Source organism: Cyclopterus lumpus, chromosome 20, assembly GCF_009769545.1.
Source record: "Cyclopterus lumpus isolate fCycLum1 chromosome 20, fCycLum1.pri, whole genome shotgun sequence".
In the NCBI taxonomy this organism is placed as follows: Eukaryota; Metazoa; Chordata; class Actinopteri; order Perciformes; family Cyclopteridae; genus Cyclopterus; species Cyclopterus lumpus.
In genome coordinates, this window is record NC_046985.1 from 4,155,536 (window position 1) to 4,176,207 (window position 20,672).

Genomic DNA, 20,672 nt, shown 5'->3' on the forward strand with positions numbered 1-20,672 from the left:
ACGACAGTTTACACATTTTTTCACGAGTTGTACACGTTTGTCGTTGTTTTCAAACATTTACAACATTTACAACATTTACTGACTCCAAAGTCCCGAAAACACTTTTTCAAAAAGAATCGATTGAAGTAAAAAAAAAGAAAAGAAAAACACTTCCTGAGTGGTTTCAGAATAAAAGCTCACAGTTAACACATACAAGCTGCAGGTGGAAGGCACTCGGAGGAAAGAAGCGGATCAATAGGACGGATCAATAAGATGGATCAATAGGATGATTGGCATTTTAACATCGTGGGGTTTTAAAGTAAACAAGCTGTGTTGTTGTTTGAGAAAAGGTAAATTAAAAGTACGTTAATAGTTTAAAACAACCTCACAAGGTGGAAACGTTAATACTTTATTATTTTTAAATAAAGGGGCGCCTGCGCAACATTTTTCTTTTTTTAATAAAACTAAATTAATCGTCCATCGCAAATAACATTTTTAAGTGAAAGCTCTTTGTTGTTGTTTTTTATGAATGTAATGTATAAAGTATAATATGTTCTAGTATAAAATCCTGAATCTGTTATTTAAAGGAAACATTTAAATCTGACGTCATTTAAAAAAAAAAAAAAAGAATTAAAAGAAATTGGTTTTTTTGGGGGGAAATTCATTAATGTTCTGAAATTACTTTTATCCCCATAATCCTGTGAAAAAGACGGTTTATAGCAGTGAATGTTTTTAAACCCACGGACTGAGGAAATATAAAGTAATAATATAATATATATAATATAAAGTCACGGGAACATCTGGTCGGCGTGACGAGGTTCATTCTTTTTGGAGAAAATAAGCAAATAAAGATTTTTTGATCTCAGAGAATGATTAAGAATTTTTCTTGTATATTATATTTTTTATTTGACCATAAATGTACCTTTTTTAATCTCAGAATATATACTGGTTTTTTTCTCATAAATCTGTGAGGGTTTTTTGGGGCACATTTACTACGTTAATCTAATATTTGACTTTTTATTTCTTGTAAATGTACAACTTTTATCTCATAAAGATGTTTTTTATTGCCCTTCTTCTCTGTAACTCTTTGCATATTTGAACCTATCGGCTCTCTCCGATCTCTCCGGGACGTTTTCATCTCGTTGGCTCATCAACAATCAGCAGAGAGTAAATATGTTGACTCTCACAGCACCTTCATTATCATCTTCATCACCTTCATCTTCATCATCAGGTGAGGAGGCTGCAGCTCCTCCCGTGGCCGGGCCCCTGCAGGAGACCCTGTAGCACCCTGTAGGACGTCTGGGGCTCCGGGTGAGTTCAGATGTGTCTCCACGGGCGGAGGAAGAGGAGGAGGAGGAGGAAGAGGAGGGGAGCCCGGTCGGGGAGTCAGAGGTGGGAGCTGCAGGGTAAAGGTCGGAACGCCACCTCCATGTTCTCCTCCAGGATGATGTCGTAGCGGCACATTAAAGGCCTGATGGGAGGAAGGTTATTATTATTATTATTATTATTATTATTATTCATACAGTAAACATTTACTAAGCAGCTTTTATTTTACGTGACAGCAGTCTGAAAATATTCTCTTTAAAGTGTCTTTTAAAGTAATAAAAAACATATTTATTAATATTATATATATTATATATAATAATAATATCTATAATATATCTATAATATAATTATTATATTATATATAATATATATATAATAACAATAATATAGATAATATATACAGTATTATAATAATAATAATATATATATAATAATATTATTATTATTATCTTCGAGTTGTGGACCATTGGCCAGTGGTGGAAAAATAACTGCTGGACCCCCACTCCTGCTGGTTCAGGGCCCAGCAGGACTGGGGGTCCCTGCACCGACCTCTCGGGGCGCTCCAGCGGCGTGAAGCGGATCCGCAGCAGTCGGATCTTGTAACGGGGGCCGATCACGTTGCCGGTGTTGATGCGCATCGAGATCTTGTGGACCGGCTGCAGGTCCTCGTCGAACTGGGCCAGCAGCCGCGTGGAAGTGTACTGCTCGAACCGCAGCCGCTTACTGGGAAGCACAGAGGAGGAGGGGGTGGGGGGGTCCGAGGGGGGTCTTCATTTATTTATGGGGGAGGGGGGGGGGGGCTGATTTAAGACTCACTGGTCGATGCGGACCTCCGTGAAGTTTCTGCCACTGTGCAGCCGGATGTACACGACCCCCCAGCGGAGGTACTGGTTCCAGGTCACCAGGTCCACTCTGTAGTTCAGCTCTGCAGCGAAGAATACAAACACTAGTACTGTATACTAGTACTGTATACTAGTACTGTATACTAGTACTATATACTAGTACTGTATACTAGTACTGTATACTAGTACTCTTGTACTATGTGTATCATGTGACTCACTCCTGTAGGGCAGCGCTGCTGTGGTGCTGAAGAAGACTCTGGTCTGGCGCAGTCGCAGCAGAGTCTCCCTCCACTGGCTCAAGTCGTAACCTGCAGGAGACACACGCACACACACACGCACACGCACGCGCACGCACGCACACACACACACACGCACACAGGTGAGCAGACGCCAAGCTTTCCACCGGTGGTACAGGTTTACATATATAAATAGGTTTAATAAATAATAAATAATAATAAAAACATGTCTGTGGACACCCTGTCCACATCCCCCCCCCCCCCCCCCCCCCCCCCCCCCACAGTCTCCCACGTGTCTCCGCCTACCGAGCACGGGGCAGGACGCCGGTTTGAAGGTCTCGCACTGCAGGCAGCGCCCCTCCAGGAAGTCGCTGTAGGACGAGCAGGGGTACCCCGTGAGGCTGCAGGTCCGGTTCAGAGCGCACAGGTACAGGAACACCGAGCGCTGGTGGTCACACACGAAGTACGACTTACCTGTTGGAGACAAACGACTACGGCATGAGTAACTGAGTGTGTGTGAGTGTGTGTGTGTGTGTGTGTGTGTGTGTGTGTGTGTGTGTGCGTGTGAGAGAGAGAGAGAGTGTATGTGTGTATACGTGTGTGTGAGTGTGTGTGTGTTGACCTGCAAAGATGGTTTTGGGGCACCCCGGCTGGTCGGCTCCCCCGTTGGCGTAGAAGTCGATGTGTCCGTGAGCTCCTTGCAGCCCGAATGCTGCTCATTAAAAGACACAGAAAACATGATTTAAGCAACTTAAATTAAATAAATACACAAAATAATGTAAAAAATAAAAGTTGAAATTATGTTTATTTAGTAAGTTTTAAGTTTACATTTAAAGAGCTCTCAAAACTACAACAGAAATGTGATATTAATTTAATATAAAATCATTGTGTTAACAGACATATATACAATTATATATATATATATATTATTAATTAAAATCATATATATATATATATGTATATATTGCATATATACACATATATATACATATATATAATTTATATATATCTAATATATACATATATATGTATAATATATACATATATATATGTATAATATATAAGAGTTACAATATATTATAACATAATATATCACAACAGTAAAAGTTAATATAAATATTAAAAAGTAAATTTTACCATGTTTTTGCTTCTGAGGTTATTTAAAATATTGTTACTTTACCAAATGAATAGTAGCCATTTTATTTGTTGATGTTTAATAAAAGAGATGTTGTCACATCAAATCAAATATGCACATAAAATATTTAAATGTAATTTACTTCCTTCACACGTGTGTTGAACTCACAGTTCATGTCGGTGTGCAGCACGTCCACAAACATGGCGTCCGAAGGGTCCAGCCTCTCCTCGGCTGTGGCGCTGGTGAACATCGGCCCCGCCGGGTCCAGACCTGCAGGGGGGGAGGGAGGGTCGACTCAGGCTTTAGACCTTAATCTGGGTTTCTGTGACAGAATCTACAATAACTTTATTATATTATACCATTTAAATTTTCAATGGTTGTTTTTCTGCCTTTAAGAAATGTTTTAAAAACATTGTATCAGTGTATTTAAATAATCTACGCTTCTTCACACACTTTAATTACGTACTTGTTTTAAACCTTCATCATAATTCATTGTAAAATGTCATATCTTCTATTTTTAAATGATGTCTTTTAATTGACCTGTGATGCGTCCGATCTTCCCCTTCAGGTTGGCCCCCACAAACCCGGCCAGGTGAGCCCCCAGACTGACGCCGATGAGGTGGACGGAGCTCAGAGAGGCTCCTCCCTCCTGCAGGCGCGTCAAAGGAGTCACATTCAAGGAAAACATTCGGTTTTATTTCTCTTTATCGTGCATGGAAAATAAAATCTGGACGGTTTTAAAGCGTGAGACGGAAAATAAAAATGTGATAATATTTCAACTTGCAGGCTTTGAATACAGCATGAAGACATTATTATTGGTAAATAAGGTCACAAAATATAGCAGAGACAAAACTGTACCGGATGCTTTTGGAAAACAGAGAAGAAATCTATAAACTGGGTGGAAATATAAAAAAAAAATCTTTTATTATAGTGACTAAGAGGCCGAAGGAGGCTGAAAGAGGCGTTGAGAATTTTTCGCCAGAGTTTAAAGGCTAAAAGAGACAGAAAGAGGCTAAAATAGACTGAAATAGGATGAAAAGGGCCAAAGGAGGCTGAAAGAGGCAGAAAGAGGATGAAAGAGGCAGAAAGAGGCTAAAATAGACTGAAATAGGATGAAAAGGGCCAAAGGAGGCTGAAAGAGGCAGAAAGAGGATGAAAGAGGCGGAAAGAGGCTCAAATAGACTGAAAGAGGCTAAAAGAGGCAGAAAGTCTGAAAGAGGAAAGAGGTAGAAAAGGCTGAACAAGGTAGAAAGAGACTGAAAGAGGCTGAAAGAGGCTAAAATAGACTGAAAGAGGCCGAAGGAGGCAGAAAGTCTGAAAGAGGAAAGAGGTAGAAAAGGCTGAAAGAGGCTGAAAAGGGTAGAATGAGACTAAAAGAGGCATAAAGAGGCTGAAAGAGGATGAGAGAGGCCGAAGGAGGCAGAAAGTCTGAAAGGGGTAGAATGAGACTAAAAGAGGCAGAAAGAGGCAGAAAGAGGATGAGATGGACTGAAAGAGGATGAGAGAGGCCGAAGGAGGCAGAAAGTCTGAAAGAGGTAGAATGAGACTAAAAGAGACAGAAAGAGGCTAAAATAGACTGAAATAGGATGAAAAGGGCCAAAGGAGGCTGAAAGAGGCAGAAAGAGGATGAAAGAGGCTGAAAGAGGCTAAAATAGACTGAAAGAGGCTGAAAGAGGTAAAATAGACTGAAAGAGGCCGAAGGAGGCAGAAAGTCTGAAAGAGGTAGAAAAGGCTGAAAGAGGCAGAAAGAGGCTGCATGAGACTAAAAGAGGCAGAAAGAGGCTGAAAGAGGCAGAAAGAGGATGAGATAAACTGAAAGAGGATGAGAGAGGCCGAAGGAGGCAGAAAGTCTGAAAGAGGCAGAAAGAGGCTGAAAGAGGTAGAAAAGTCTGAAAGAGGCAGAAAGAGGCTGAAAGAGGTAGAAAAGGCTGAAAGAGGCAGAAAGAGGCTGAAAGAGGTAGAAAAGGCTGAAAGAGGCAGAAAGAGGCCAAAAGATGGCGAGGGTTGGTGAGGGCGGCCCTCGTATACCGACGCATACCTGCATGGTCACGAGGAAGCCGGTCAGGTTGTAGGCCGCCTCCCTGGTGTAGCTGACGGCGGTGAAGTAGTTGAGGTTGGCCGCCCCCTTGTTCCAGTCCACCACCACCACGTTCATGTCCCGCTGCTCGGCCAGCAGGTGCACCAGGTGGTCCACCCAGATGGGGGGCGCCCCGGTGGGCCGGTAGCCGTGGATGACGAAGGCGGTGGGGCGGGTCAGGTTGAAGAGCGGCTGCGAGGCCGGGCGGTGGTGGTGGAGCTCGCGGCCGCAGTCCAGGTTGGAGCGCGTGTAGAGCAGCAGCCGCACGTACAGGCTGGTTCCCATGAAGCAGTGCGACAGGTTGAGGTCCGTGAAGTTGTCGCAGGACTCGCCCTCGCCGCTCTCCTCCTCACCTGGACGAGGGAGAGACTCTTTGGGTCAGAAACCGGAGCGGAGGGCGAGGATACATTTACGAGTGAAGTGGAGGAGGAGGACAAATACAAGGTCAGAGGTCACTGAAGCAGAAACCAGAGACCAGGAATGCATTTTATAAGATTCATCAGAGAATACTAATTTTTATTTCTTGTAAATTTGTGGGTTTTTTTCTCATAAATTCTCCCCATTTAATCACAAAGAATATTAAAGTTTTATTTTCTTGGAAATTTACCACTTTGACCTCAGAAAATATCCAATTAATTTTGTTATTTGTGTTTTTTGACGTATCTGAATATTACACCAACTCAGTCTTTTTTTATCTAACTGCGCTGCATCCAGATGTGTTGCGCAATGCAGCAGATTTCATTGAGGTCGAAATATATACACATTGTGAAATGTTCCTGTATTTCTTTAAAGTTTCTATAATTATTTAGCACCTGGCTAAATGTTCTCTGGACGTCTGTGAATCTATTACCGACTTTAATCTGACATCACGACATCGGACTCTCGCTGTTCGCTGACTGGTTTTTCCGTCTCTGACCCGTTGACCCAACGTTGAGGCAAAGCTCCGTTCAGTGACTGGTGAGCGACGCCAGGAGTGAGGATTAAACCCGTCTGCAGAGCCATGAAGACGGGTTGCTGCTTGTTTCCTCACCAGCTAATTAAAAGACTGGAAGTATCTTCTAACAACTTTCCCTTTAAATTAAATAAAGGGAAATAACTGATGCGTCTAAGAAGATTCAGTGATGTTTTATCTTATTTTTAAAGGGTCTGAAGATGTGAAATTATCTTGCAAATCACTAGAAAACTAAAAGTTTGCAGCATAAATATGTCTTATAACTGATTTAAAACAGTAATCAAACCTCACTAAAGTCGTTTTGATGCGCTCTTCATAAATTAAATTTTCCAACATTAAACATAAAGTTCGCACAAATTGGCTGCAAATTGAGACTGAAATACGTTGGATGCTTGTCGCTGCAATGCACCCTGGGAGTCGTAGTTCTAGCCTTACATCGTAATTTTTTTTTATGTTCGCTGGCTTCAAGTATCTTCACCTTTTTATTAAAAAAACAACAAGAAAACAGACATTTTCTATACAGTTAATTAATCTTAATCTTTTAATAAGTTCACTGTGAGAGTTTCAGCAGATCCGTCGTGGACGTTTTATTGCTTTTAAAACTACAAATGAGCGTCTTTCTGTGCGGTTTATACCAACGAGATATAACGTGTTAATTAGTGAGTTTTAAAGTTGCTGGTGGGCCGACAGTTTTACCTTTTCAGTTCAGCCAAGCTAGCCGTTTCCTGCTTCCACTCTCTATGCTAAGCTAAGCTAATCACCTCCCGTCTCAAGCTTCACGTGGCCTCCATCTTAACTCTCTGCAAACAAAGCAGGTATTTCACAAAATATCTAGAAGGTCTCTTGGCGTAGATTACGGGGTGGTTAGCACGTAGCATCAAGGCTAACCGGTGTTCAATTCCCACTCTAACACAATTAGCACACACACACACACACACACACACACACACACTGCCCTCAATAGGATCATGCTGCTATAAAAAAACACCTCATCCCCTCAGCCCCCAGCCCCCCCCTGAACACCAGAGGGAGGAAACAGACCCAAACATTAGTACACTATGAAGTGTGTGTGTGTGTGTGTGTGTGTGTGTGTGTGTGTGTGTGTGTGAGACCTGGTGTACATTTACTTTCATACCAGCAGACTTTAACTTAAACATCCCAGTGGAGCAGATGTTTCCTTCCTAAACTGTGTCTGTCTGCAGTCACACATATATTTAATGTTTGTCTGCTCTCAACCAATCAATCAGTCGATCAATCCCTCCTCAACGATGAGACCTGAGCAGCTTACCTTTGCAGAGCGCGAGGAGACCCAGCAGACCCAGCAGACCCAGCAGACTGCGGGGCAGCATCCTTCCTCCAAGACCAGAGACCAAGAGGAGATGGAGGTGAGGACGGAGGGAGCGAGAGAAGGAGCTCTGAATGAAGGAGGGAGCGACTGAAGGAGGGAGGGAGGGAGGGAGGGAGGAGAGGTGGAGCCTTCACTCATTAGGGAGGATCAGTTTCTGGAGGGAAGGAGGGAAGGAGGGAAGGAGGGAGTGGACATCAACAACAAAGGAAGTGAAGAAAAGGAGTTTCAAGATAGTGATGAAAAGGAGAATAGAAAGAATTTCCTACATGAATATTAAAGTTCAACACCGTTTAGCGCAAACTTTTAAAAGATTTATGGATTAAGTATGCATTATGGTCATACAATATATTTAAATTACCGTTCTGCTCATTAAAGCCACAAAAAATAAATTGTACAATTCAAGAAAAGACTGAATTATTTTATAGAAACGTCGACTGAAGAGGATACAATGAAAAACCTGGCAGGTGGCCCAGATCCCAGATCTGTGATTGGTGGAGTTACTGTACGAGCCTCCACCAGTTATGGTTATTAATAGCTCCGACCACACGGCGCCCATCCCTCGCTGCCCTGTACTCACTGAGCCCATCGTGTAATTTAACATCCACAAACTCTTCAAAAGGTTCTCTTTTAAGATTCATGTGGGCGGACTTAATGCTAAGCTACGCTAGCTCGTGTGCCGCTCGGAGCTTGACGGATAATAAAACAACCTTACATGCAGCTTGAAAGGGTAGTTTGTACGTTGTGAAGTGTGCTTGTAGAGTCAGTGTTTTACTGGAGAAGATGGCGGTTAGTTGTTGTATTGACTTTGGTGGATCTGAACTACACCTTTTAAAAACACCAAAGTCACACAATAACACAAACAAACCAACAGATGGATCAGCAGCTCCTGGGTGTCGAGAGGTAAAATCACTGTTTTTATGAATGGAGTCTGGTGCAAAATAACGGCTTCGGTTCCACGTCATAAAGGTCTGTCAGTAAGATAATAAAGATGTGAAGATATTATAAATACAGCGTTCACTTAAACCGATATTGATTCTTTGAGGTGCAAAATACGTCCACAGATGATCTGTTTGCACTGATTGACAAAATGCATCCAAAAATAGTGATTTTATGCAACAATGAGAGAAATGCTTAAATACTGCAGGCGGTTGCAGAGTTTTTCTATTTCACGTTTGTGTTTTATTTAGTGTGCGTCTCTACAGACCAGGAGTGAACAGTGATTGGCAGGTGAGCCGCCAGGTAAAAAGGTCACGGTAAGGTCACAAGTTAACTTAAGGCCCGTTAAAGAGCTTAGGCCTCTCCTCAAGTCACATGACTTGGCAAATAACAGCGAGGCCCGAGGAAGAGATTATAAAACCAGCAACGCGTGGTCAGGATGCTCCGATTCTTTTAGAGAGCACATGACAGATCAATCCGAATGTGAGAAAAGGTGTTTGAAAATGAATTAAGGTGATGTTAAATTATCCAAGTATGTTTTCTTTACAATAAAGGGCTGTGATTGGCCAAAATAAAACATTTAAAGTTTTTTAGTTTTGGTTTGATGTGCATAAAAAATGGTGACCAACACAATTAGAATCACATTATCAGAAAAAGAATCACGTCTATTTGCTATATAATAAAGAGATTACATTTTTAATTATGATTTATTAGTTTTTTTTTATTTGATTACTATGAAAACATTCAGCAACAAATTCTTTACGTGAATACAACAAAGCACGTTTATCCTCGTTGGCTTCCTGGACGTTCAACGCAACATCTCATTGGAGTTTAGTGAATTATATCAACGTTTTCATGGGATTGTTTTCAAGAAAAGGCCGCAGAGCTTCAGGAGGGTCTGAAGTTTCTATTATCGGAGTCTTGAGTTAAAGCTGCTGACGTAATCACAGCTAAACCAACCGGAGCTGCATCATCACTGTCCACCAGTTACATGGCATCGGGCATATCTCAACAACTCGTAGATGGATTGGTGAGATCTTTGGCGTAGACGTTCATTGTCCCCAGAAGATACACCCTAAAGACTTTGGTGATCCTATGACTTTTCCTCTAGTGCCACCATGAGGTTAACATGTGTGGTTTTAAGTGAAATATCTTAACAATTAGTAGATGATTTGGTGAAATATTTGGTGCAGACGTTCATGTTCCCCAGAGGATGAACCCTCAAGACTTTGTTTATCCTCTGACTTTTCTTCTAGAGCCGCCATGGGGTTCATATTTGTGGTTTTAAGTGAAATGTTTGAACAACTGTTGAAGTAATTGGTGAGATCTTTGGTGCAGGCATTCATGGTCCCCAGAGGATGAATCCTTGAGACTGTGTTGATCCTCTGACTTTCCTTTAGCGCCACCATGAGGTTCCTATTTGTGGTTTTTAAGTGGAATGCCTCAACTATTTTATGGATTGGTGAGAACGTTCATGTTCCCCAGAGGATGAATGCTGCAAAACCGCATCAACAATAGTTAAAAAGACGATGCAGCTGTTATACTGTTTGACTGCAAAAAGCAAACACGGAGCTACAAAAATAAAAATGTGAAACACGGGACGTGAAAATAAAAACATCATCTCACAGACACACACAGAGAGGCAAGTGGAGAGCAGACGTCTTTGTTTTTGTTTGGTTTATGATGATATACAAATATTTGCTTGATCTTCTTTGAAGAAAACTTCTTCAACTTTATTACTAATTATTTATTTCCTCCTTAATAAATAATAATTTGGCTGGCTTGCGGAGTGAATGTCCAGAGCGCGTAATCAGCATTCTGTCGACTAATTAAATGAAACAGATGGCCGGAGCTCAGCCGGAGCGAAACACAAAGCTGAAGAACCGAAGCCGACAGGGAGCGTGCGTGTGTGTGTGTGTGTGTGTGTGTGTGTGCGTGTGTACCTTGGCCCTGGCCTTCCTGGCGGCCTTGGCCCCTGAAGCCATGCAGCGCTGCAGGTCGACAGGGAGGTTCAGGTCTTTCAGCTCCACCCGCTCCACCCGAACGCCCCATAGTCTGGAGGCAGCGTTCAGCACCTCCTGAACAAGAGCGCTGCTTGTTTATTAGAACAGGTTCTCCCTTAAATAACAAAACATGTCAACAATCAGTGTGTCAGAGGGATTGTTTTGAGTCCCTGCTGTAGCTTTGGATCGCTAAAATGAAAGGCTTGTGTTTTGAATTGAATTAAATTCAGTTTATTTTGTATAGCCCAAAATCACAAATTACAAATTCTCCTCAGAGGGCTTTACAATCCGTACACATACGACATCCCCTGTCCCAGGACCTCACATCGGATCAGGAAAAACTCCCCAAAAATAACAGAGAAAACCCTTTCACAGGGAAGAAACCTTCAGGATGGACAGACGCGATAGGTGTCATGTGTACAGCATGAACAGTGTTACAGAGTTACAACACATTCATAACATATCAAGGGGCTCGACCAGGGCAAACCTGATTCAGCCCTAACTATAGGCACTATTAAAGAGGAAAGTCTTAAGTCTATTCTTGAATGAGGTGACTGTGTCTGCCTCCCGGACTGAAAGTGGAAGCTGGTTCCATAAAAGAGGAGCTTGATAACTGAAGGCTCTGGCTCCCATCCTACTTTTTAGGACTCTAGGAACCACAAGTAGCCCCGCATTTAGTGAGCGCAGCTCTCTAGTGGGGAAATATGGTACTACAAGCTCCTTAAGATATGATGGTGCATCACCAATCAAGGCTTTGTAGGTGAGGAGAAGAATTTTAAATGTGAATCTTGATTTTACAGGGAGCCAGTGCAGAGCAGCTAATACAGGAGTAATGTGATCTCTTTTCTTAGTTGTTGTGAGTACACGAGCTGCAGCATTCTGGATCAACTGGAGGGATTTAAAGTGGTAACTTTTTAAGGGGTTCTACAAGAATCTTTGATTGTCAAAAGTATTTCAGTGAGCTGAACAGAGAACTTCCTGTTCCGCTTCATGGAGAGTTTAGTTAGAAACACCCCAGCAGGTTCTTCAGTACTTCAGTTCAAGTGAGGCTCCTCCTGTATGCGGGTTCTGCTCCTCATTACAGGGAGTTCAGGCTGGAAAGGAGCCTAAAGTTCTACAAAAGGAGTCCAGGTGGACATTCCTGGTCCTTCTTCTACATTTGGTCAGAAAAGGAACATGGCTCTCAGTTATTAATCCATTCATACGTGTAAATTAAGCCGTAATTAAGAGGATTTAACTTATTTTACATCCATTACTTTTAGCTTTAGTTGGGTGGGTTGTCCGTCCGTTACGTCTCTGGGATTTGGCTTCACGTTGCCTAGCAACGCATTCACATTCACACAACCATCGCAGATAATGCTAATAATTATGTATTCAAATATAAAATAAATAATTATGAAAAGATAGAATTCAGAAAAACACACTTCAATAATATTAATTATGAAAGAATAATGATTTTTTATGATGTTTATGTCTATAATGAATTAAAAACGTACTTATATTGCGTTATCATCAGCTTATAGGTAAAAACAATCCTAATATCAAAAGAGAAGAAGAAACCTCCAAAAAATAAAAAGCACTGTAAACTGTTTTTAAAGGTGATACATGAATAAAGTTATGATTATTATGATTATGCCGAGTTCAACCCATACAGATAATACTAACACAAATAATGATGTTGCTATTGCTGATATTCACACAAGTAATCTCTCTCTCTCTCTCTCTCTCTCTCTCTGTCTCTCTTTCACTCACACACACACACATCCACTTCCTGTGACTAACCTTAGTGGTTTTCTTCTTTTTTTGTGTCCTCACACTCTGAGTAGACCTTTCTCTTCCTTTAACCATCTGAGCGGCTGCAAAACATCAACCATCAGCACCAGATCTGGACTTCTATGGCCCCTATGAGAGTGTACAGCTGCAGTTCTTAGAAATTAAGCTGCTTTGAGACTGTGTGTGTGTGTGTGTGTGTGTGTGTGTGTGTGAGTGTGTGTGGTGTTCGTAGACGTCTCTCCTCGCCATGGCAGCAGCTCTGCCGGTGTGTTACCACGGCTCCATCTCCAGGACGGAGTGTGAGGCTCTAATGATGAAGAAAAACAAGGACGGAGCCTATCTGATCCGAGACAGCGAGACCATCCAGGGAGCCATGTGTCTGTGTGTTTAGTGAGTACTGTTCAGTGTGTTTAGAGGGTACAGTTCAGTGTGTTTAGAGGATACTGTTTAGTGTGTTTAGAGGGTACAGTTCAGTGTGTTTAGAGGATACTGTTTAGTGTGTTTAGAGGGTACAGTTCAGTGTGTTTAGAGGGTACTGTTTAGTGTGTTTAGAGGATACTGTTTAGTGTGTTTAGAGGGTACAGTTCAGTGTGTTTAGAGGATACTGTTTAGTGTGTTTAGAGGGTACAGTTCAGTGTGTTTAGAGGGTACTGTTTAGTGTGTTTAGAGGGTACAGTTCAGTGTGTTTAGAGGGTACTGTTCAGTGGGTATAGAGGATACAGTTCAGTGTGTTTAGAGGATACTGTTTAGTGTGTTTAGTGGGTACAGTTCAGTGAGTATAGAGGGTACTGTTTAGTGTGTTTAGAGGGTACAGTTCAGTGTGTTTAGAGGGTACTGTTTAGTGTGTTTAGAGGGTACAGTTCAGTGTGTTTAGAGGGTACTGTTCAGTGAGTATAGAGGGTACTGTTTAGTGTGTTTAGAGGGTACTGTTTAGTGTGTTTAGAGGGTACTATTTAGTGTGTTTAGAGGGTACTGTTTAGTGTGTTTAGTGGGTACAGTTCAGTGGGTATAGAGGGCACAGTTCAGTGGGTATAGAGGGTACTGTTTAGTGAGTTTAGAGGGTACTGTTTAGTGTGTTTAGAGGGTACAGTTCAGTGTGTTTAGAGGGTACTGTTTAGTGTGTTTAGTGGGTACAGTTCAGTGGGTATAGAGGGCACAGTTCAGTGGGTATAAAGGGTACTGTTTAGTGAGTTTAGAGGATACTGTTTAGTGTGTTTAGAGGGTACAGTTCAGTGTGTTTAGAGGGTACTGTTCAGTGGGTATAGAGGATACAGTTCAGTGTGTTTAGAGGATACTGTTTAGTGTGTTTAGTGGGTACAGTTCAGTGAGTATAGAGGGTACTGTTTAGTGTGTTTAGAGGGTACTGTTTAGTGTGTTTAGAGGGTACTATTTAGTGTGTTTAGAGGGTACTGTTTAGTGTGTTTAGTGGGTACAGTTCAGTGGGTATAGAGGGCACAGTTCAGTGGGTATAGAGGGTACTGTTTAGTGAGTTTAGAGGGTACTGTTTAGTGTGTTTAGAGGGTACAGTTCAGTGTGTTTAGAGGGTACTGTTTAGTGTGTTTAGTGGGTACAGTTCAGTGGGTATAGAGGGCACAGTTCAGTGGGTATAAAGGGTACTGTTTAGTGAGTTTAGAGGGTACTGTTTAGTGTGTTTAGAGGGTACAGTTCAGTGGGTATAGAGGGTACTGTTTAGTGAGTTTAGAGGGTACTGTTTAGTGAGTTTAGAGGGTACTGTTTAGTGTGTTTAGAGGGTACAGTTCAGTGGGTATAGAGGGTACTGTTTAGTGTGTTTAGAGGGTACAGTTTAGTGTGTTTAGAGGGTACTGTTTAGTGTGTTTAGAGGGTACTGTTTAGTGTGTTTAGAGGGTACTGTTTAGTGTGTTTAGAGGGTACAGTTTAGTGTGTTTAGAGGGTACTGTTTAGTGAGTTTAGAGGGTACTGTTTAGTGTGTTTAGAGGGTACAGTTCAGTGGGTATAGAGGGTACTGTTTAGTGTGTTTAGAGGGTACAGTTTAGTGTGTTTAGAGGGTACTGTTTAGTGAGTTTAGAGGGTACTGTTTAGTGTGTTTAGAGGGTACTGTTTAGTGTGTTTAGAGGGTACTGTTTAGTGTGTTTAGAGGGTACTGTTTAGTGTGTTTAGAGGGTACTGTTTAGTGTGTTTAGAGGGTACTGTTTAGTGAGTTTAGAGGGTACTGTTTAGTGAGTTTAGAGGGTACTGTTTAGTGTGTTTAGAGGGTACAGTTCAGTGGGTATAGAGGGTACTGTTTAGTGTGTTTAGAGGGTACAGTTTAGTGTGTTTAGAGGGTACTGTTTAGTGAGTTTAGAGGGTACTGTTTAGTGTGTTTAGAGGGTACTGTTTAGTGTGTTTAGAGGGTACTGTTTAGTGTGTTTAGAGGGTACTGTTTAGTGTGTTTACTGTGAGTAAGGACTATTTAGTTTGTTAGTTATGTTTGAAGCGGCATACTTCTCCTTATCTTAACTGTTTGTTTGGTTCCTTTTACATCTGCTTTATAATTTATCATTGGAAGTCAATTTTTTAGTATATATATATATATATATATATATATATATATTGATTGGTATTAAAGTGTCTCTCATGGTTAGTTGTGGAAAGCATGAACACAAATATAATTTCTTTCTGTTTTGTGTTTTATTAATTATGTAATTATTATAATTATTATTTATTATTTAAATATCGTTTTGCATGCATGCTGTCATTTAGCAACAAGACATTCTAATCATGTAAAATATACAGTGTGTACTACTCTACTGCCGCACTGTTCCCGACACAAAGTCATCCTTATGTATCAATAAATGAAAATATCTGTGATAGAAAAATGCTCTGAAAAGCCGTTATGATGAGAGAAAGATAATTAATAACCTTGGAGTGAGTCATGTGACTTCATCAGTATCGTGTTTAGTTTTTTGGGGGCATGTTGTATCATCCACGACTAAAACCGCTGCTGAAATTCCTCCCAATAATATAGATGACTGATAATTTGAAATTCCGCAAATGTAATGTATGCATCTTGTTTATCTTTACAGTAAACAACGCGTGGTGTATACGTACAGATTGCTGCAGTCACACACTGGACAATATACTCTCATGGTAAACACACAAACACACACACACACTTTATTATAAACTTTATAAAAACATTAAGGGCCATTAAGGGCCATTTAGCTCCACGTCACTCCTTTGCATGGATCAATATTTTTCATTGATCAGATTTGATCTTTTTAGTAAATTGTGAGCAATAGTATTATTAGTATTACAGAAAGTTTTTGTTTTTCTTTGACTTTCTTTACTTACTCTTTAATCAGATATTTCTAACTTTAGATACAATGTCACTAAGGCAACACTTTTCATTTAACATGTATTCAGGAAACGAAGACCTCTTTAAATGTCTTGTTTTGTCAGACCAACAGTCTAAAACCCAAAGATATCCAATTTAAAATGTTTTATATATATATAAAAATGTGTATATATATATATCCTAATTTAAGGAATGTTAGTGTCACGGCTAACCCTTGATATCCATCCCTAGTCCTTCATTAATTAAACTGCTAAAAGTACTGAGCTATAAGCATATATACGTAGGTAAATATACATTATAACAAAAACAGACCAACACATGTTTGCCCTCCTCCTCCTCCTCCTCCTCCTCCCCCTCAGACCAGCCTGGGTTAAAGGAACATTTCACCCCCAGTATGGAAACCCAGCCGTTATTAGCTCATCACAGGAAACTGGTCTGACGCGTGATGAGACACAAACTCACCACATCGGCATGTTTTCAGGGCGCTGCACGTTATTTTCCACTCAAAGTATCAATCAGATCTGCACAGACGCTGATTGAAAATATATTTGTAGTTTTCAGACGCGTGGATGGCTGCACACATCTGTTTTCAAACGAAATGGAAATTAAAACGGGTTATTGTGCCTTTACAGTTTAAGATTTGAGGCATCTTTTCACATCATTTGTCTTTTTTATTCTCTTCTTTTTTTATTCCAACATGTTTTCATCTTACACTCCCAATATATATTGTTGTGTTTCCAATTCCATCTAAATATTTGTATTTCTCTTTTCCTTCGCACGTGTTGTTGTTAGATTTAGAACGGAAAATAATAATCAATGGACAGATACATTTTGTGTCAACTGTTTTTGTATAATTGTTTTATTTTTTTTCCAGTGCGAAGATTTTTGTTGTCTCTTTTATATGATTTTTAAACGGATTATCTTTGGGATAGTTAAAGACATTTCATTGGCTCTCAGCTCCGAGCCCAAGAAAAAAAGAAAAAAAAAACAGCTCCCTGATATATAGTTGTATTTTTAAAACAGCTGGTCGCTGTCGTTTTTATTAATAAACAAACGAAAAGTGCATCTGTTGGGCACTATTTTCAGCGGCGGATGAATCCACACTTGGCGCTCTAGTGAGTGGTTGGTAGTCAGAATACTAATTTCAAATGTTTGTTGCAGCTTCTCCAATGTGAGGATTAGTTTTTTTCTTCTATTTTACATGATTGTAAACTGAATATCTTTGGGTTTTAGACAACAAGACTTTCTTCTCTCCTCATTTGAGACGTTTGTCCTCACTCACATGCTGCCGTTGTCCCTTCAGACAGCAGGAGGTATGGAGGAGACATTTTTTAAGACTCTGGACGATCTGATCCGCCACTATAAGAAGAAGAACCAGGGCCTGAGCATGCACCTGCGCCACTCCGTCAAAAGGAAGTCGGCCATGTTGATCAAGCTCAAGACGCCTCCTGAGACTCCTGAGACTCCTGAGCCTCCTGAGCCACAGAGGACATCTGAGGACGAGCCCGATTATGAGAGTACGTCGCACCCTTTAACCTCCATGTCTTCCTTCTCACAGCATCTTGTGGACCATTTGACCTTTTCTTCATGTTCCTCCAGATGTTCCCGGCGACTCTGAATACGTCGAAGTCCTGCCTCCCTGAACATCTCTGACACTTCGCTTCAAACACACGAGTAGAGTGAAGAAGTGTCTAAATGTTCACAGACTGGATCAAATTCGGGCACTTTAAATGCTGAGGAAGAGGACTCTCCGGCTGCTTGAGGGTCCATAAATATAAGTGGACATGTGGGTCTGTCGGGTCCACCACTGTGGTCCAGACTGAACATTCATGATCCCCCGAGGATGAACCGTAATCACTTCGTTGATGCTTTCGCTTTTCTTTGACTTCTGTTATCTGGTCCAATACTCTGTTGTTGTTTGCAAAACTCAGGACTTTGCATTTATTGCCATTTAGCAAATGTTAGCATGCTAAAACGCTAAGCTAAGATGGTGAAAGGCATTCCTTAGAATCAGATTCTAAACATGCTAACGTTAACATGCTAAAATGCTATGCTAAGATTGTGAACGATATACGTTAGAATCATTATGTGAACCTGCTAATGTTAGCATGCTACGATGCTAAGCTAAGATTGTGAGCGGCATTCCTTAGAATCATTATGTAAACATGCTAATGTTAGCATTAATGATGGAAGAAGTACTCAGATGCTTTTTTAAAAGTAAAGTTGTATGAAATACAAGTAAAAAAGTATCAGCAACAGTACTGAAAGTACTCCTTGAGCCATTTCAGAATAATGTATATTACATACAAAATTATTATTATTAATGCCTTAATATGTTCATCACTTTAATGCTGCAGGAATGTTAGAGGCTCATTTGAACTACTTTGTATTCCGCTGGCTAGTTTAATCATAATTTATTTGTTGATTTATATTTTGTATTAATAATCGGAATTAACTATTAATTAACTATTAATAAGAATTAACTATTAATAATCGGAATTAACTAAATAAAGTTGAATTGAAATAAAGCTAAATTAGTTTGTGGGATTCGTTTCTGTTCAGCTGAGGAACCAAATCGCACGATATCGTTCACACCGGCTGTTTTTAAAGAGTTCTGCATGGAGGACGTGTGGTTGTCGTCCAACAGGAAGTCAGCATCACTGGTTCACAATTTGATTACATGTGTGGATTAATCCATATTAAACCTGTTAATCACCTCGTAGCCCCGCCCTAAAGCACAACCAGCTTTATGGTCTGTTTGACCATAAATGTACTAAATGAACATCACGCTGTATTGAAGAAGACTTGAAACTAGAGATTGAGACCAAAAACTCAAACGTGGTTTCTTAGTAATGAAAAAGGCACGACACAAAGCACTCTGGGTAAAAGGTTAAAATGTGTCTCGATCGTGTTAAACAACAGACCTTATTTTTAGACATCTAAACAAAAATACTCTGACTTTGAGAAGAGGGAACAGGAAGTGGAAACCTGTTGAAGGAACCCACTCAGATATCAAAAGATCAGTCATCCAGTCATCCAACAGAACGACCGCTTAAATTGTTGTTTGCTATTGTTCACATGAGCACAACTTCCGTTTTTTTATCTTTGAATTGAGAAACTAACCACAAGTTATTTAATGGTCATCAGTCGAGACAAATGTGGAAACTCACAGAAACTTTTAATGTACGTTTTTTAGCGATGAAAAAGCTCTCAAGCTGTTTCTCAGGTTTCTCTCCTTGTTTTTTATTTATTTATGAAAGCAAAAGAAGCAGAGTGAAACAGAACAAAAGCACAAGTGTTTTTCTATCTACATATATATATATATATATATATATATATATATTTCTTCGCTTTGCAGAATGATGTTAATAGTGGACCTAAAAGGCTGGACTAAAGCAAACCACCTCTGTGTGTTTAGGGACAACCACAACATCGTCACACATCCTGTGTCAGCTTTCTCACCCAGACGTAGACACGAGACGCTTCGTATTTATTTACTTAATTTACTTTCATTTCAGATGAAGAAGAGCAACATTTTGGGTTTTTTGGGGGGCGATTTATTGCACATTCAATCAATCAAGTTTATTTGTTCGAGAGGGACAATATACATTGATGAACACTTTAAATTCAAATGTAAATGCACCCAATTACAGCCACAAGGCTGATTTCCATTGTCAGAATGTACAGGCTGAGTGTCCTAGAGGAGAAGGTCATGCCAAAGTGCATAGTAATAAACTACAATCAATTATAGTCTATAACTGCCAATACACAACAGTTCGGCAATAAAACGTTAACAATGGATAAAAAATAATCTCATATATATATATATATATATATATATAAAAAAGAAAAAAATCACAGTGTAAGGAAGACATTTCACATTCATTATATTGCACGCAGATAAATTGCACATAAGGGAGTTCATTAATTTGCACATTTAAGGTTTCATTCATTCATATAACATTAATACATCACATATCCACGACAGTACTAATACTGCTAACCCAGGTTAAACTATCCATGTGCACCAGTTTGGGTGGACAGCAGCCATCCCTTCATGTGCTTTTTAAAAGTGCTGAAGGTTGGGCACTTGGTAATGTGTTCCAGAGGGTGGTGCGCCTCTGTGGGACGAGACAGTCGCCTCTGTGGGACGACACAGTCGCCTCTGTGGGACGACACAGTCGCCTCTGTCGGAGGCTCTGGTGACTCTAGTCGCAGGGCCGCAGACCGGTCTCTGTTCGATGGACTCGCTCAGCGGAGGAGGTGCCAGAACATGTAGGGCTTTGTAAATTATGCTGGCTTCTTTAAGGCTGATAAGGTTGTTAAAACATAAAAACGTATGTTTGTTCAGAATGTGGGCGTGGTGATGGGTTTGCGGTTTCTTGTCAAAGACTTTGAGTGCTCTCATTATATTTGCACATGCTTCTGTCTGTTTAATGTGTGTGTGTGTGTGTGTGTGTGTGTGTGTGTGTGTGTGTGTGTGTGTGTGTGTGTGTGTGTGTGTGTAGTTTCTGACCAAACAAGTGCAGACAAAACGAGATGGACCCTTGATAAGCAAGACAACAACAAAAAGCGTTCATTGGTGGGTTTTCAGAGTCTGACTGCACGGTCAAACCACAGTTTCCACACACGGATACAGAAGCAGCGATACACGTCTACGCTCAGCACACTTAATAATACAGAAAGCAAATTGTGGAACGTGTCATGAAAGTCTTAATCTGTTGAAATGAGAGGACTGTCCTCAGGCCA

General features: G+C 40.6%; 2 protein-coding genes across 2 annotated transcripts; one reads left to right on the forward strand and one right to left on the reverse strand.

The window, feature by feature from the left end:
- Window positions 1–600: 600 nt before the first annotated feature.
- lipib (lipase, member Ib) lies at window positions 601–7,896 on the reverse strand. The gene is made up of 10 exons (XM_034560361.1): window positions 7,836–7,896; window positions 5,557–5,948; window positions 4,059–4,167; window positions 3,687–3,788; window positions 3,006–3,095; window positions 2,690–2,857; window positions 2,366–2,455; window positions 2,122–2,230; window positions 1,855–2,028; window positions 601–1,450 (listed from the first exon to the last, which is right to left on the reverse strand). The coding sequence occupies exons 1-10, from the start codon at window positions 7,894–7,896 to the stop codon at window positions 1,366–1,368; spliced, it is 1,380 nt and encodes a 459-aa protein (XP_034416252.1). The 3' UTR covers window positions 601–1,365.
- Window positions 7,897–12,629: 4,733 nt separating this feature from the next.
- si:ch73-264p11.1 (uncharacterized protein LOC100000923 homolog) lies at window positions 12,630–18,457 on the forward strand. Its single transcript, XM_034560065.1, has 4 exons — window positions 12,630–12,997; window positions 15,652–15,715; window positions 17,227–17,440; window positions 17,523–18,457. Exons 1-4 carry the CDS (start codon window positions 12,855–12,857, stop codon window positions 17,564–17,566), a joined length of 465 nt encoding a protein of 154 aa, XP_034415956.1. The 5' UTR covers window positions 12,630–12,854; the 3' UTR covers window positions 17,567–18,457.
- Window positions 18,458–20,672: the final 2,215 nt, after the last annotated feature.